Source organism: Stegodyphus dumicola, chromosome 10, assembly GCF_044657685.1.
Source record: "Stegodyphus dumicola isolate Sdum_Otavi_A_Nest chromosome 10, ASM4465768v1".
NCBI classification, from domain to species: Eukaryota; Metazoa; Arthropoda; class Arachnida; order Araneae; family Eresidae; genus Stegodyphus; species Stegodyphus dumicola.
This window is the reverse complement of record NC_140777.1, coordinates 178,758,946-178,778,019: the sequence shown is the minus strand read 5'-3', so window position 1 is coordinate 178,778,019 and position 19,074 is coordinate 178,758,946. Positions and strand designations below refer to the sequence as shown.

The window sequence follows — 19,074 nt, the reverse complement described above, 5'->3', positions numbered from 1 at the left end:
GGAAAATTATGGAAGTAGGAAAAGAAGGCATATTATAATAAGAACTCGATTTCATGTAATAGTAAATCTTGAAATAAAATTTAAACGGGAATTATGATATCATTTCATTGGAGCGACTCAAAATTTTATCAGATTCATTTTTTAAATCTAGATCAATAAAAGTTTTGAATATAAAAAAGATATCTAAGGTTTGTTTATGTTTTTATCTTTATTAGTATAAGAAATGATACCTATAATTTATTTATATTATTATCTTAAAGAAATAATAAAGTATATCTAATATTTGTTGAAAATGTATTTATATTTATTTAATATAAACTTGATAAACACTTGTAATTTCTTTGATTTTAGACAGTTGACGAATAAAATACGCTTTTAAGCTTTCAGTTGAAGTTATGTATAATTCTGAAATAGCTGTTTTATGGTAAGTACATTTGACTACTATCTAGTGTCGTGAGTTTAGCTGAAGTAGCAGTATTTCAAAAAAGCTGTATTTTCCTGGTTATAACTATCAAACTGCGTTACTTAGGAAACGCCAACAGAAACAAAAAATTGCTGATGTGAGTGGCGACACTCAAAAAACAATGGCATGACTACGACACTGATTTAGTGTTGACTCAGCAACAATTACATTTCAATTTCCTACTAAAGCAAAGGCAGTTTTCGAAGCGCGTTTCTCGCTTTGGTGTTCAAATGAAGCTTATTCAAGCTTTGTTCTTTATAATTCTAAAGCTGTGTCTTATTCAGCGTATTATTAATCTATTTCCTCACCAGTTAACTTATCACTAATTTTAAGTGCAATGATTCAGTGCAGTTTGTAGCATAATAGTTCTTTAGGTATTTTTATATAAAAGGCTGCTGTGAACTGCATGAAGAGCCTGTTTAGTTTTTATAAAAGTAACTAAGAAGAATATGCGTCATATTTATTTAAATAAAAGGATATCGTTTTGTGTAAACCTCATGAGCCAGCGATTAGAGAAATATTAGGACTCACAAGCGATTTCGTTACCTTGGCAACACCAATGGCAACATGAAATCCATTATCTACGTGGAACGTAAAACAAGTTATCTAACAGCTTGTTGATAAATTTTTCGAAGTTTTTTTATCGGTAATAATTTTTCATCCCCCTCAATCGGAACTTGGGCCATCCACAACACCATCACCCTCTATGGGGTTATCAAAATGGATTTCATCTCCCCCATGCCTCCTTCCCAGCTCCTGAAAACTTTTGACAAGGATCTTCAGGAGTTCTACTATGCTGTGATCAACAGGGAATTGGACGTCACGAGCAGTGGCAACGGCTTGAAGATGAAACGTGCTTTAAGAGAAATTGTCACTGCTTATATTAAGGAAACTACCAAAAATGGTGCTTCAAAAATATGCTTTGATTCATCTGCTAAAAGATGTGCTTATGTCATGAAGCACAGTCCATGCTTCACTGCAGCCGTAGCCAGACATCTCCTAAATTTGCTAATCAGTAATCCTCACACCCTCCAGAAGTGCGTACTTCAGCAAAGGCTAAACGTTTGCTGCATTGGAGGTGGTCCAGCCTCGGATGTAGTGGCCGTCAGCAAGGTAGTCACTTCCGTGTACCATTGTCTTTCGAGGAACAGAAAGAAACTAAACTTTACAGTGACGGTTATAGATTTAAGTGAAGGGTGGGAAACGACGGGGAAAAATGTGATGAAGACTTTGGAATGTAATCCACGTTTCTTCAATTCTGAGGAAATGTCGCTCAACTTCAAGTTCCTCAAAGCTGATCTCACCCAACCGCTCAACAGCAATGTGAAAGACGTCTTGATGAATGCCGATGTCCTTACTATGGTATACTTTCTGTCTGCTGTCAACGGAAGCAGTGCAAGAGATAAAAGTCCTAAAATGTTGGAGGTCAGACATTTTCTTATCATTTGACGTACCCTATAAGTAATTTACTAATTGCAGTAAGACTTCATATTAGCTTTTCTACATAAGTATGTTTGTCTTTAACATATGAGCAGTGTATTATTATGAAAGAACGGCTGCAAAATTCAGTAACATCACGTCAATGTTCCGCGTATTAAAATTCATTAAAACATTAAATTAAAAGATGCTTTAACTAAAATGCCAGTTAATTTAATGTTTATTGCATAGTATTGCATTTAAAAAGAATATTAATTAGGCATTCGACAGGAAGCTTCGAGCACACTGATATTCAAAGTTCAGTGTCTATGTCACTCTAAGACGTCGAAATTTTCAAGGAGTAATAGTTAACCCTTTCCGCCACGCTACCTTTTAAAGTCGGAGTTTTTATTTAAAAAAAAAAAAAAAAAAAAAGTAGGCAGTTTAATTAGGCCTAGAGGAGTACACAAGTACACAAGTAAAATTTTGTGAAGATAGCACTTATCGTTTTAATTCTGTGGGTGTGCCCAAAGTGGCACACTGATTGAATAGAGCTTCGAAAAGAATGTTAAAAGGAGCCTTGTTGTCAATGAACTGACCGATGAGATGCGGAGAAACAAAGAATATAGACTCTCAGTAGTCCTAGATGATCGGTGAACCCGGTCTGGGCACACCTAGCGTTCGCCGTTTGATTTTAGGAAAGATTACAAGGTAAAAATTTAAAACTAGTACAGAATAAGGAGATTAGCATGCAGCCAAAAAAATAACATAGAAATTTCTTTTCAAACAATTCCTTTTATACCCTAAAAAAAATCTGGAAGATTTCTTTGAAAAATGAGGGTCTTAAAAAACTAAACATGGCTAAAATATATGGACTGGTTTGTGTTGAGCTGCCATCTACTATAAATAAAGAAGGTTCAGAGTAACCTATGAATCCTTTTTCATTCAAAATTTTTTGTGCGTACAGAAGGAATTTTTTAGTGTGTCCAAACCGGACACACTGTGCCGTAAAGGGTTAAAAGAGTTATTCTTAAAATCCGATAAAACGCTTTTTCATACATTCATAATCATACATTTATTTTAACCAAATACATTTTTATGGAGTGAAAACTCTGATATAAAATTGGAAAAAAAAATATCTGAAAGCTTTCAGATTTTACATTAAACCCAAAGGGGCGCTTTTTTAACGTTTTGTGTGTTACCTTTATTTATTAAATATCATGATCTTCGTACTTAAATCATAAAATTCAGTTATAAGGTATTTCTTCCGCCTTCTTAGCATGCCTTCGTAGTGTAGTGATCAACACGCTCGGCGCGTATTCGAGAGGTCCGTGGTTCGAGTCTCGGCGACGGCGCTGCACATTTCTTCAATTTCCTTGTTTTAAAAGTGTACCTAATATATCTACAGTGGCACCCAAAATGAAAAAGGTGGTGGATAATGATTCTTCACCACGAGGATTTGGCGACTGGATCGCCTAATCCACAGTCGAAGTATTATAAGGTATTTCTTTCGCTTTATTAGCATGCCTTCGTGGTGTAGTGGTCAGCACGCTCGGCTAGTATTCGAGAGGTCCGTGGTTCGAGTCCCGGCGAGTGGCATTGCACATTTCTTCAGTTTCCTTGTTTAAAAAAAGTACCTAATGTCTCTATACAGTTCAACAGCAATATAGCAAAATAATTTTTAAATAAGCCTATCTTTAGAATTTCCGATACACGGTATCGCACACTGGAGATAAAAATGTTTCCTTTTCCGTACAGTGTTGCCATTCCTCGTTTTGAAATCGTGAAGTTTCTTAATCAAAAATTCTTCAATGTCTGTTAAAATATAAAATAGATAATAAAACAAATTCAAAATTTAAAATTAAGGCTTCCAGATGTCCATATTTGTAGGAGGATTGCGTTATTCAAAACTGGATGACTCTAAGTACCGTTGTTTTATCACAATGCGAGAAAATACTTACATTTACTTAGATTCTTCATTATTTAAGTTCTTTAAATATAATATAAGGCTGTAATATTCGGTGGCAACAATTTGAAAAGAAAATCAACTCAGAAAGTGAATCGACGCAAAATGACAAAATGAAATTAATATCCCAAAACGAAATTAATTGCTCTTTTTTAGCTTTAGAAAAAAGATTAATTACTGTTGAAATTTGTGTTAGTTTACTGATAACGGAATTAAAACAATTAGAAGTTCTTGACGTACATAGAAGAAAATAGCAGACTCACGTTTCTCACAACAAGCTATGCAAAGTTAGTAATTCTGAATGCAAGGGTACATTTTTAATTAAAATATTAAACAGAAATTTTGATCTAAAATGCTATGCTGTGATAAGGTTGTAAGAATTATGTCAATTTTATTAACAGTTAAATTTTGAGTTAAACTTCCTTTCCTATTGATTCTTAATTCCAGCTTACCACTTCCGGCCAGAACGTAGTTTTAGAATCACGTCTGACTGCTAATGAGGAAGAGCGGTATTTAACCGCGAATTTCTTCTGTCTTAGTAAGAGAGATACTAGATATTCTGGCTGCAAGCGTCCGCCTTTTTAGGCTACTCTCTCGTAGGCTATTATTATGCTCGGCCGTACTTTAGGCCCTTGATAGCTTAACCTTAAGGGGCCAACTCTGCTAGAATTTTGATAGCTTCGGCTGTACCTCTTTAGTTTAGATTAGTTTAGTATTATTCTTAGTCTCTTAAGTTCAAACCCCAAGTGTCGGCTTTATTGTACACGCCAAGGCGGAGTTTTGTTAAACTTTAGTTGGAATAATAAAGGTTCTCGTCACACGAACTCAAGCGATTATTCGCTTATGAGTTCTTAAGATTCTTCACTTTTAACTGTAACTTAGAATTACACAGTGGAGAATCCTACAAGGTTACAAAATGGGCCATTTAAATACATAAAATATAAAATACTGCAAAATTATATTGCAAGTTATTACATAAATAAAAATATATCAGCACAACATAAGGCTGAGCGAGTTAAGTTATTTGAGTATGGAAAAGTACTCAAGGGCTACCTGCCTAAGGGATGAATGCACTTTTAAATGTAGAATTACACAGTGGAGAATCCTACAAGGTTACAAACTGGGCCATTTAAATACATGAAATATAAAGTACTACAAAATTATATTACAAGTTATTACATAAATAAAAATATATCAGCACAACATAAGGCTCAGCGAGTTAAGTTATTTGAGTATGGAAAAGTACGCAAGGGCTACCTGCCTGAGGAATGAATGCACTTTTAACTGTAGAATAACACAGTGGAGAATCCTACAAGGTTACAAACTGGGCCATTTAAATACATGAAATATAAAGTACTACAAAATTATATTACAAGTTATTACATAAATAAAAATATATCAGCACAACATAAGGCTCAGCGAGTTAAGTTATTTGAGTATGGAAAAGTACGCAAGGGCTACCTGCCTGAGGAATGAATGCACTTTTAACTGTAGAATAACACAGTGGAGAATCCTACAAGGTTACAAACTGGGCCATTTAAATACATGAAATATAAAGTACTACAAAATTATATTACAAGTTATTACATAAATAAAAATATATCAGCACAACATAAGGCTCAGCGAGTTAAGTTATTTGAGTATGGAAAAGTACGCAAGGGCTACCTGCCTGAGGAATGAATGCACTTTTAACTGTAGAATAACACAGTGGAGAATCCTACAAGGTTACAAACTGGGCCATTTAAATACATGAAATATAAAGTACTACAAAATTATATTACAAGTTATTACATAAATAAAAATATATCAGCACAACATAAGGCTCAGCGAGTTAAGTTATTTGAGTATGGAAAAGTACGCAAGGGCTACCTGCCTGAGGAATGAATGCGCAGACAGCCCGTTCACATAGGCTGGAACCCGAGTTAAACTCCCATCACTCAGCGGTCTTTAATCATTCGACCACTGGCAGAGTGGTTGGTATAGTTTATTATGGCAAAGTACACTAGAGCCATCTGCCTAAGGAAAGGAGTGCTTTCATGGAGGACTTTCTAAAGGAAATTGGCTCGTATACACGTTACACATGGGGAAAGCCAGGGAAACGCTCATGCCACCAGCCCAAGTTGGAAGAGTCGGAACTACTAGTGTTCAGCGAAATTACCGCTCGGCCGCTAATGGGCCTCGGTAAAACTTTAGCAGATAGGAACATTCCAGAATTTCGAACTAAAGTTTATACAATATTAAGTAATTAGTTATTTCTTAATGAAAATATAAATTTTAATTTAAATGTTTCTACTCATTTATTAATTTCATTCAACATACCCATTGCATATTTAGGTACCAGCATATTATTATTATTATTATTATTATTATTATTATTTTAATTTTTTTATTGCGGTGCTCCGCCTTTAGGCGCTGCACTTAAAGGAAGGGATTTCCCAGGGAGGTCATTTTAAGGGAAATTGAATCGAGGCCACTTTACACATGGGGAAAACCACGAAAACGCCCATTCACTTGGAGCCCCGTTTGCTAGGAATCGAACTCCAGTTAGACATATGAAAAATGTGAAGCTCCTATGAACCAGTGTTCAGCCGCTGTTGATCCACAGTACCAACCTATTAAAGTCAATGTTTGTATTTTTTACAAAATTTTATGCAGAAAGGTGTATCACATTAGCCCAAATATTGAGACGGCCTCGTATTAAAGACGTCTTAACTTCCAAATTCTGAATGTGATTTGGGTAAAAAAAGAGGAATTAATTGTATATAAGATAACCTCATATACAGCATGTGTAAAACGTTGCACATAAAGTATTTCTCATATATCCTGTGTAAGTAAATATTTAAGATTTTAAATTACGTCCAAAGGGGCATTTTTTTAATATTTTATGTATTACCTTCATTTATTAAATATCACATTCTTCGCCATAAAATTCAGTTCAAGAGCAATATCGCAAAATAATTTTTAACTGAGCCTATCTTTAGAATTTCCGATAAAGAGTCTCGCGCGCTGGAGATAAAAATGTTTTTTCTGTACAACCTTGCCATGGCTCGCTTTAAAATCCTTGAGTTTGTTACTCAGAAATTCATTCAAGTTTTACAAAATATGAAATCGATAATAAAACAAATTTCAAAGTTGGTCTTCTAATTAGATGTCCTAGATTCTAGATGTCCATATTCGCAGTAGGATTACTTCATTCAAAATTGGATGGCTGTAAGTAACGTTGTTTTATCACAATGCTAGAAGCATACATACATTTATGCAGATTATTATTTCATTTCTTCAAATATAACAGAGGGCGATAGTATTGGGTGGCAACAGTTTTAAAAGTGAAACGGACATTCAGAGTGATTCGACGCAAAATCGCAAAACGAAAACAACAAAGGGACAAAGTCCCTTTGGACTAAAAATAAACCAAGTAGCTTATATCTGAAAAGTTCGATAAAAATATATAAATAATGTTAAATTTTTTCACACAAAAGACAATCCTTGTCATATATATGAACAAACTAAGCAATCTTAATGAATTTTCTTCAGAATGAATCTTCTTCTTTAGGCAGAGGATTTGTTAAACAATCATTTTCTAGATGCTTTGATACTATGCCATCCTGCATTATTTCGTTTTAAATGTTTGTACGGTAACAATGGAAGCTCGATAAGGTTGATTAGATACTCATTGAATAAGCTTTTAACAATATTATCTTCCCAGAACACTGCCACAAATCGAAACCACGATAACCAAGCAGGCCAACCATCTAAAAATAAACCGAAAAAGCGAATGCAAAAAATGATGAGCCTAGTAAGAAGGTTGGGGTGTTTGTGTTTGTACTGCTTTAGCTTTCGATATGCAAGCTATCTAAGGATGTGGCTAGAGGTTTTATTTCTCTAAATAAAGATCTTGAACAAAAACAAAAAAACAAAAATCTAAAAGCTTTCAGATTTTACATTACGTCCAAAGGAGCGGGTTTTTTTTTTTTTTTTTTTTTTTTTTGTGTGTGTGTGTGTGTGTGTGTGTGTGTTACCTTTATTGAATACCAGGTTTTTCGCATTTAAACCATAAAATTTAATTGAACAGCAAAATAATTTTTAAATGAGCCTATCTTTAGAATTTCCGATACACAGTCTCGCGCGTTTTTTTTTTTCCCCGTAGTTTTGCCATTTCTCGCTTTGAAATCGTTGAGTTTGTTAAAAACAAACAGAATATGAAATCCATAATAAAACAAATTTCGAATTCCAAATTAGGGCTTCCAGATGCTCATATTCGGTAGAAGATTACGTTATTCAAAATTTCACGGCTCTAGGTACCGTTGTTTGATCCCAATGCGAGAATCTTCTACCGAATCTGGATAAAGCATTGGATTCTACCAATGCTTTATCCAGATTCTTCATTATTTAATTTCCTTAAATATTACATAGGGCTCTAATATTTGGTGGCAACAATTTGAAAAGAGAACCGGCATTTATATTGAACCAACGCAAAATGGCAAAGCGAAATTAATAGCCCTTCTGTGCTAACGCCCTTTGAGCTAAAAAGAAAGCTGCTCTTAATCTGAAAGTCAGGGCTTAATTTCTAAAATTAGAAGTGCCGGAGCCCTATGGAAGCTCGTCAGCAAAGAGGAACAAGAATAAATAAATAAATAAAATGACTTTTAAACTCATTAATCATTTTAAAATTAAATGGTTAATTATTATCAAATTAATTAATAGCTGTTTAATCAATAATTACTATATAAAAAATTAATTATAATTTAATTGATAATTAATTACATGATTAATTATTATTTATTGAACAATTAAAATTAAATTAAATAATAATAAGTAATAAAATAAATTTTATAATCGTTTTTTAATATAATTTTATTGCTAAAAATAAAATTTTCGAGATAAAATTTCTACTGAAATCGTTATTCAGTTACATAAAAGAAGCGCATTTAGGCATTTAGGAAGTGCTTCTTTCCGGCTAGAATTATGATTTATTACAAATACTAAGAAGCACCGAAGCCGGTCCAATTTTAGCTCTGATCGTAGGGGGGAGCTCTTTTATCATACAAATATTAAATATACTTAAACTATAGCTGATGAAAATTCCAGGACGAAACAGAATGAGGATATGAGTGGGTGGAAACAAAAAATGAGGAGACTTTTAATGAGAGAGAACGTTCTCTTTGACCGCGGCTCTTTGCTTATATAATTATAGGCATCAAGCACATGTGTGTCAGGGGTAAAATGAGTCCTGAATATGACTCCTAAGGATGAATGTAAAGTTGCTGATTACGCTTTTCCCCATTCGTGGATACTGTGGGAAGACGATGTATAGGACGTGCTTGAGCAGTTTATCTCAGTATTTCACTCTTATTGTACTCGCTGTCACTTAACGCACATTTAAGAACACAAGTTTTCCTTCCTGCTAGGATAACTAACTATAAGCATCGATAACAATACACAAGATACGATGGCATGGCGAAAAATTTACGCCTAAACAAACTTCCCCAAATTTATTGCCCTTCTTAAAGGGAAAGGTTTCTGCATGTGAGTGAGGGGACTATGAATGACTAATGAACGTCTCATGTTCTCATGAGTTCGTATTTCTAGGGAAATAAAGTATTGCAAAGTCTGCTTATTGTTAAAATAAAACGTTACGAATTCTAAATTTTTTCCTTGAGATTGTCGCTCAGTTTTGTAAAAAGAAGTACCGGAGCTCGTCTTATATTCATAACAGAAAGTCTGAAGAAAAGCCAGCTGCGGAGTTGACTAATAATCCGATCAAAAAAAGCTTTTAAGTCCAGGAAGACATTCCCTGATGAGCGTGCTTCTGCGCATGTGTTACCTCTCCACTATGACGGTGAATTCTACTTCCCTGAAGGATATTTGTTCTGAATCTATGATGCTTAATTTTGCCGGTTTCTTCAGCAAATGTTGAAATTTGCTATGATTTTCAAGAAACTGAAAACGCAGGAAGATAAACTACAACTCGCTACTCAGTTTATTCAGGTTTTCGATGAACTGCAAATATAATTCTCCATTTAATTTGTACGATGAGTGTATTAACTACGATTGGGGAAGGCAGATGGCTCCACATCTCAAGCAGAACATACTTCTTCTATTTTTAGGATTACTATTTTCTCTTTGGCCAGCGAAATGCTGCCTTCCCCTTTTTGTGTAGCTTTTATATAGTCTCTCTTCGAAGTTCCTCCAGCACCAGATGGCACCACGTTCAACCCCCAGCTAACCCTAAATCTCGACTTTGGGCTCACTTTCCACAACTGACGAGAGATGGCGCCACCCAAGCGACTTCAGTTTCTACATGCACTTTCAAGAAGCTTTCTCATCTTTTCCACTGTTTACCTTCACTTCCACCGCCAACAGAGGGCGACCAGTTCAACATTTGTCTTCTCTTTTCTCTTCTAGCTTCCTCCTGATGACCTGCTACAGGATCCATTTGGATTCTCCACAATGCCAGGTCCTTCGAAAGTTCTTTCAAGCTACTGGGAAGTACTACCACTACTGGTAGTAGAAACCCAGTACTTTACATCTTAGCTTCTTAGTATCGAAGTTCCCTTGACATGGCAGACTCTACTTGATGTATCTCTATCTTCATGGAAGCCGGAACACGTTGTGTAGAATAATTGCACACGTGATTATTCTGCACAACATGTTCCGGCAAAATGCAGAATAATCGCGGCATGTAGTTGCAGATGGGACATGGAAGGTTCTACAAAGCATGATTTCGCTGTTTTGAGTGCACGTTGCTAGTTTCTGCCAGATGTTAACCTTAATAGCGGCTACGTCTTCTTGCCGTTAAGTTATTCTGCTGGTGTAGGTTTTTGAATCAACCTGTTAGCTTAAACTGAATTGTGTAGTCTCGCGCTATTCTTTACTTTTAAATTCTGTGTTATATTTTCTTTTACGTTTCCACCGCAGGTGGTCGGTGTTTCTGCAAGTACGTAAGGCTGTGTCACCTGTTAAATATTTTGTGTTCAATAAAAGGGTCTTTTACAACCTTCCACTGGTTGTGTTCATCTTCCAACCTGTGTGAGAATTCTTAAGGATCAACGCTTAGGTAGATCTAGCTGCATTTTACGATAACTAAGGGTATGAGGCATTTAAATATGATTGAACTTTTTTTAATAAACTCGTTCTTTTAAAAAAATTTTAATTTCAGTTATTACCTTTATTTTTAAGAGGTTTCTAAATTAATCCAAGCTAATCGTATATAATATTTTCTGCTGAAATTTCAAAATTGTCTTTTTCAGCTGAAAATGGAATGAAATTCTCTTTTTGTAAAGTGGAACCTCGAAATACGAGTTTAATTCGTTCCAGCACTCAGCTCGTATAGCGAATTTTTCGTATCTAGAAACAAACTTCCCCATTCAAAATAATGGAAATCTAGTTAATCCGTTCCGCACGCCCCAAAATCTCATTCCCATCTCATCTTCAGTCGACGTCCCTGGTGTTTTTCGGACAAGGTCCAAGTACAGATACTTTAGCCTTAGCGCAAATGATAGCTTACGATACCGAATCGCTTTTTAACTGCTTCTCGTTAATCCATATCCAGCAACAGAACAGCTTCTCAACATCTTCTAGGAGTTTTGGACGGTGCTCGGAAGTAACGGTAATTCGTTTGGCCACATCAAGTTTCTTAGTTTCTTTCTTCTTCTTCAGAATAGTGCCGATCGTCGATGTCGAACGGCTGTAATTCTTTGCCATCACTCTTACACCACGCTTATGTTTATCTATGATTTCTTTCTTAATTTCAACGGCCATGGCTTCCTTCTTTTACTTTGCAGCACTATCTGAGGCAACAATCTTCTTGGGAGGCATCGTGAAATAGTTATTTTCATATTAAATGTAAGAAACAATTAAACCAAAGCGCACAAACACGTATGTCAAAGAAAACCGAGTGATCTGACGAGGGTATTCCCCGAGTCGAGCCGGTTCGGGAAACGCGCCACGCATACCTACAACCTGGCTCGTTGCTCGAGTCAATGTTCGTATTCAGTTCCTCGTATCTCGAATTTCTCGTACATAGAAGTGCTCGTATCTCGAGGTTCCACTGTAGGTATTTTTTGTAAGTCTATTGACTATATTAACAGGCAATCCAAATAATAAAAATATTCAAACTCTAAACGAACGAGATTAGTTTCGATAATTGGTAATACTATAACTTCACATTAATATCAGTTAATGTTTCAATCTGTGATATTGCGGTATATTCGAATGTTCTCTTGCTTCTCCTAAATTCAAATTTTTCACTCTAACACCTAGCTGCAAAGATATCTAAAATTCAACTACCAGATGCTGCCTTTAGTAATTTTCTCTTTCTTTCACAGGAAATTTTCAAGCTGATGAAAAACGGAGCCTTTCTTCTGTATCTAGATTCTGCAGCTTTCGGACACTACGAAGGAATCAGTGCTGTAGCAAAAAACTTAGGAAATCTAAATGTAATTTATGGTCCGCATTTGAAATGTTTACACACTTTGTCATTAAGTTCCGTGAAGAAGCACCTAGAACTCTACGCTAAACATGTAAACGCGTTTTGTGGCCTTACTTATTGTTTTCTTTCTACTTGCGCTTGGGTCAAAGTGAACCAACATCAACCATCAGAGATAAAGCACATAGCACAGAAAGACTTCGATTGTTGTAGTCGGAATTATGAAAAAAAGAAAGCACATTATATGACGAATAAACTATTGATTTATTGCAGCAGATTACAGAGACTACTCATCGAAGAATTTGGTTATGCTTCCTACGAATTCGAAGAAGAGGACGATGGTCTAGATTTGGCGACTTGCGTCAAATTAAACCGCACAACTTTATTCCAAACAAAATCGAAAAAGAAGCGAATATTTACGAATTTCGATTAAATTTATGCGTAACTGATTTCAGAAAATTTTGCATTCCAGAACATGGAACCACGAGAGAATTTTGCTTTCGAAACTTTATAAGGTATTTCTCCCGCCTTCTTGGCATGCCTTCGTAGTGTGGTGGTCTGTACGCTGGCCGCGTATTCCGGAGGTCCGTGGTTCGATTTCCGACGAAGGCGCTGCTCATTTTTCATCTTTCAAAAAAATACCTAATGTATCTACAACTTGATTAAATTATAATACCACCAAACGGAACAAATGCCCTGAAAAATGGTAAGAGGCGAGCAACGATGTAATTTCTACGTTTATTTCTTTCTTAATAGATTATAGCTAAATATGCAACAGCTAGCTGTCAAAAGAAACGCGCGCTTTTGGAGAGGACTGGCTTTTTTTCGCTTTGCATGTAAGGAAAATTTCGAAAATTATATGCAGCCAACCCTTTCTTAGAAGACAACCCCGAGTCAAAAACCAATAAACTAATGCTGAGCAGTCTTCTAGCCTTCTCATTAAAGATTCCGATATCCTAGCAGAGAAATGATTAAATGCTGGCATTTTTTTTTTTTTTTCTATTTTTACAGTTTGTCTAAATATTTAATCGATTACGACATTATGACAAGACATGCGAGGGCTGTCCGCTTAAGGGTAAGGACGCCTTCGTGGAGGACTTCTCGAGGAGAACCGACTCATATTCACATTACGCATGCAGAAAACCATGTAAATGCGCACGCGATCAGCCCATTTAGGATTCGAACTTTAATCGAACTACCAGAGTTCAGCGAGTATGGACTTTTTTTATATTTTTTAGTATATTCATTTGTAATTTTACTATACATGTATAATAATTTCATACATCACTATTCAATCTCTCACTGTATTAAACCTACTGTACACTGCATGTATCTAATATTACTTCCATTTTGTAAATATATCACTGTTCTATCATTATTCTGCATTCACTGTATAATGTTCTACTTATTTCTATGTTACGCTTTTAAGTTGACAAAAGCTTGTTAAATAAAAAAAAAAAAAAGAAAAAGAAACTTTGGAAGGTTTCAGATTTTAAATTACGTCTAAAGGTGCGTTTTTTAACATTTTGTGTGTTACCTTTATTTATTAAATACCATGTTCTTCGCACTTAAACCATAAAATTCAGTTCAACAGCAATATCTCAAAATAGTTTTTTTTTTTTTTTTTTAAATTGAGCATATCTTTCGAATTTCAGATGCATACTCTCGCGCGCTGGAGATAAGAATGTTTTTTCTTTACAACGTTGCCATGGCTCGCTTTGAAATCCTTGAGTTTGTTAATAAAAAAAAATTCTTTAAAGTTTTACGAAATATGAAATCGATCATAAAACGAATTCCAAATTTCAAATTTGGGCTTCCAGATGCCCATATTCGCACTAGGATTACGTCATTCAAAATTCGATGGCTCTAGGTACCGTTGTTTTATCACAATGCGAGAAACATTTATGCAGATTCATCATTATTTAATTTCTTCAAATATAGTACAGGGCGATAATATTCGGTGGCAACAGTTTGACATATTTTGATCATTTTAAACAAAAAACAGCTTCTCGAGGTTATGTCTCCTGTTTGCCTTCTTATACTCCAAAACTTTGCCTTATTTTAATACCTTTACCTTAATATTAAAGAAATCTATGAGGGAAAAGGATAATTATAATTATTATGCTTTTTTATGCATTATCTTGTTCATCGAGTTAATACAAATTTTTTCATTCTAAATTCTAACTTAATATTCATTTAAAAATTTCAAAAATAAAAAATAAAAGGTTTTTGCATAATATCAAAAATCCCACTGTTCACTTGATAAGGAAATCATAGCTACTTGCATTTTTAACAAAACTTATTTGAAACCTTACAAAAATAAAACATAAGTGAGTTAAAAAAAAAAAAAAAAAAGTCAAAGCAATAGTAAAATGTGCCATTGTGCCATGTTTCTTTAAGATAAAGTGCGAGAAATTGAATATTAAAAGCATGAGAAAATTCTAGTGAGATTTAAAATTCACAAGTTCCTAAGACAAGCAATGATAATTACAATAATTTCTTGAATATACTTTTAAACATGGGAGGGGTTAGTCTCTTTTATACAGAAAGTCAAAAAATTAGTTTGCTTATTGTAAGTTTTTTTTCAACTGAAAAATTTAACTTTTACCATTTTTTATCTGCTGTACTAATACCGGTTATGTAAAAGCTAAATTTAAAGTTTTAAAAAACATTTCTTAAAACAAATTTTACACCGGCAACTTTCACATTTAGACATAAGGTACAGGTGTGTATCCGTTTTTGTTTTAAATATAAATAAATAAATAAATAATAAAAAAGATTATCTTTACTATAGTGGCATTGCTACTGTGCTTAAAATGCATTTTCCTTGAAAAGATGTTAAGTACTGAATTTTCAGAAATGTTTAATCCTAGTATACGGTACTCACATTCTGATGAGCAGTAAACGCGATATATATATATGTATATCATTAAAGAGATAAAGTAAGAAATTTATAACTAGTATTTCACAAAGACCAGAAATTGAAATTCATAATTAATACATTTCAAATAACCATATAAATGCAACAAAGAATTTTAAAATGTTAAAACCAAAACATTTCAAACAAGCAAAACCGCACTTAAAAAAAATAATGAAGTTTAAAGAAAAGTGAAGATAACAAAAGAGGAATTCAGTCAACCTCCATGGCACTTCATCAGGGGGGAGAAACATTGAAATTAACTGAAATCTCTCTTTCACAAAAATCCTTGCTTTTCTGTATCCAGAATCAGCCGATGAACCATTTCAATGTATTTTAATTATAAAAGTTCACCCGAAAATTCTAGTTCCTCCCCAAAGCAAGGGAAAAAAAATTCTAATTAGATTAATTAGAATAATCTTATATCAAGAGAGTTCTATTTTATTAAAAAATTGAAAACGAAAGTGAAAAAACAGAATTTCAATTTCTGGTCTTTGTGAAATATTAGTTCTAAATTTCTTACTTTACGTCTTTAATGATAATTTTTCTTCAGCGAAATGATACTAAGCATGTTTATATTTTGTTTTCAAAAGAATTGTAAGTATATACTATATATATGTTTTATTCTTAAGTACAGTAGCGATAGCTGGAACTCTCAACAACTTTCGATGTCCGTCATGGCTGTGGTTAAGGCATACAGATGAAGATAATAAAACATGAATTTGAAAAATTTCCAGTCTTTGTTTTTTACACATCTCCAATTAATTTGGCAGACACTTATTCAATCATAATTAAATATGGTAAATTTTAATTATACACAGTTCCGAGCCCTGGAGATAAAAAGGTTCCCCCCCCCCGAAGATTGTTGCCATGGTTCGATTTTAAATCGTTGAGTTTGTTACTCAAAAATTCGTTTAAAGTTTTACAAAATATGAAATCGATCATAAAACAAATTCCAAATTTCAAATTTGGGCTTCCACATGCCCCTATTCGCAATAACATTACGTCATTCAAAATTCGATGGCTTTAGGTACCGTTGTTTTATCACAATGCGAGAAATATACATACATTTACGCAGATTTTCCATTATTTAATTTCTTCAAATATAATGCAGGACTCTAACATTGGGTGGCAACAGTTTGAAAAGTGAAACGGACATCTATAGTGATTCAACGCTGAATCGCAAAACGAAAGCAATAGTCTTTCAGGGACAACAAGAAACTAATTGGACTAATAAGAAAGGGCGATTCCTTTTAAAGAAATAATATTGTGATAGTTACCTGCAGTTTATCCACGAATACTTTTCATTTGTTAAGTTCTTATCGTAATGGCGTCCATCGGAAGTTAAATTATTCACATAATTAGAGCGGAAATTCTCAGTTTTCTGATGGAAAAATTAGGGAAAAAAGGGGGAAATACGCAAGGAAACATGGTAATATAAAATACTCACAAAGATTTTGTGAAATCTGACCATTCATTCTCGGAAGTCCTGTATATCGACCGCAACAAGTAGTGATTGAGGAACATAAATCTTTATATTTAAATGTTCATGTTAAGGAATATATTTGTCTTCTGATAAATACTATACACAATAAGGAGACCGATTTATTGACATAAAAATGAAGACCGATGACTTTTTGACAATCATTGTTTCAACTAATTGAGGGGGGGGGACCCATCGAGACTGGCAATTTTTAATCGTTTTATTCTCCGTTTTGACTCGTAAAAAATGAAACGGTGCATATTAGAAAAGTTTATAGTGGAAAGCTATAAAGGAGTTTATGATGAAGCCATAAAAAATATCAAATATTCGTCTTATAGTAAATTCATTTCAAAAATTTATCTCGACTTCTCAAAAAAAAGGGGGGGGTGAAAGCCTCTATTTTTTTAACTGTCCAATTATCAAGTGAATTTTTCTTTTCCTTTCATTAGAAGTTGATGTACTCTCCAAACTTTCATTATTTTTTGCTATTCCATCTAGAAAATATAAAGCTCTACATATTAAGAATATGTTAATTTTTTAAAAATTTCTTCTTCAACTCATTTCAAACTTCTAATAGGATTATTGACATATTCATATTCGAGTCCTCATCGCCATTTTTATAAATCATTTTCATTCCAATATCTGGGATGCGATTTCAACTTCGAAAAGAGTTGATCTAATTATAAAGTTGTAGTTATTTTTACTGAAGTCCCTTTACAGTTACTATTTGAATGATATTCCATCTTAAAAGTCATTTCAAGGAATTCTTTTAATTAAATGTTGAATTTTACTTTATCATTATTGATATTTTTTTTTTCTTAATTCATACCTCTCATTTTAGTAGTTTTTTGGAGGGGAGGGAGAAGAAAACAATTCAATAGCTTACTTTGCAATTAAATTCAATAACAGTTTTACTCTAGCATATTATGTTTGTATTTCGTGTCAATAGATGGCGCCACATATTACATATTAATGTAGCAAATTAAAATTTTTTTGCATCATTTTTTAGTCGTGATTCAGAGTAGCAAAAGATGTATACATTGCGAAATGAGAACTTTTAAATTTATCGCAGAGGCGAAAATTGTTCGTTATATTACCTTTGCATTTTATATAAAAGCTCTGAATATTTCGAAGGATTCTGATTCAAGAGCAAATTATTTTTTTTCATATTATCTTCAGAAACTAAGAGATAAAAATTCCAAAAAGTTAATAATTTGAAGTTATAAATCACACACCAAACGAAGTTCATAACGTTAATTAAAAAAAAGCTTCTATGCTTATTTATTTACATAAAAGTTAGAAATAAATTTCTGTTTGGGTAAACTGATAGTAACGTTAAAATTAGCACATCGCTATTATATCTACTATTGCGAAATTAAAAAAAATAATAATAATAATAAATTATTTGTTGCTTTTACGTGTGAAGATCTTAACAAGTATTGATTTAAGTGTTAAAATATTCTTACTCATTCAGTTATAAATAATAATTGTACCTATAACCAAAGGCGTAGCTAGGGTTTTCAGCGCCCGGGGACATCTGAAGATTTTGCGCCCCTTTCTGTATACCAAGAACGGAAAACATTTCATTCTGCAATTTCATCACATCAGTTTGGCGCCCCTTGGATTCTGCGCCCGGGGACACATTCCCCCCCCCTTGCCCCACCCTAGCTACGCCACTGTCTATAACATTCAAAAGTGAACGATATTAAAATTAAACGTGCTTTGTAATTAATGCAACAGTTGAATAATAGATGGCAGCACCAGAATAAAATTTTCACAGGTTGTAATTTTATAATTTTGATATCTGTTGCGCACGTTTACTTTTTTTTAGTAAACATTTTAGTTACAAATTTGGCTTTTATGAAATTATTTCGTACTGTTTTTAAATCTTTGTTCGAAGTTGCCGAATATTTTTTTTTTTCCTCTGGCTAGGTCTAATTAATGGATAATGATGCATAATATAAATTCTTGAGTTTTCGTCCCCGAATTTGTGACACCTTTTGCAGCAGATGTTTGACAACTCTAATCATTTTATATTCGATTTTTCTTTATCAACAGATGTGAAATTAAAATCTGGGCCTTTAAAAGCTTAAAAAATGCACACATATTTGTTCTCAACTGTACACTTTTCTCTCTGATATTACTCAGAACTAAAACTCATGAATATTTATGTTTGCATCTTTCACCAACGTTTGCTCACTGTCGTTATAGAAAGTGTGGTTTAAACCAGAAAATGTTAAATTTAAATTTGATGGAAATAATCAAAATCTTTTAAAACAGCTAATATAGCTATAATTTATCCATTTTCCAAAGTCTCTTCAAGTCCAGCGAAGACTGACAGGATGTATTTGTTCTGACTGATCTTATTTGTCTGACATCTCGAGACAACTTTAGGTTGCCG

The 19,074-nt window shown here is 33.7% G+C and overlaps 1 protein-coding gene and 1 non-coding gene across 2 annotated transcripts; both read left to right on the top strand.

Moving 5' to 3' along the window:
- Positions 1-1,078: 1,078 nt before the first annotated feature.
- Positions 1,079-13,742, top strand: LOC118201651 (uncharacterized). Its single transcript, XM_035373792.2, has 2 exons — positions 1,079-1,888; positions 12,173-13,742. The coding sequence occupies exons 1-2, from the start codon at positions 1,184-1,186 to the stop codon at positions 12,704-12,706; spliced, it is 1,239 nt and encodes a 412-aa protein (XP_035229683.1). The 5' UTR covers positions 1,079-1,183; the 3' UTR covers positions 12,707-13,742.
- Positions 3,405-3,478, top strand: TRNAT-AGU (transfer RNA threonine (anticodon AGU)). Its single transcript has one exon. It is a non-coding gene; the product is annotated as a tRNA-Thr (tRNA).
- Positions 13,743-19,074: the final 5,332 nt, after the last annotated feature.

Excerpts from the sequence above, each read along its gene's own strand:
- LOC118201651 (XM_035373792.2), top strand. The coding sequence starts at position 1,184 with ATGGATTTCATCTCCCCCATGCCTCCTTCCCAGCTCCTGAAAACTTTT. Across the intron at positions 1,889-12,172 it reads AAAGTCCTAAAATGTTGGAG|GAAATTTTCAAGCTGATGAA; the intron begins GTCAGACATTTT and ends TTTCTTTCACAG.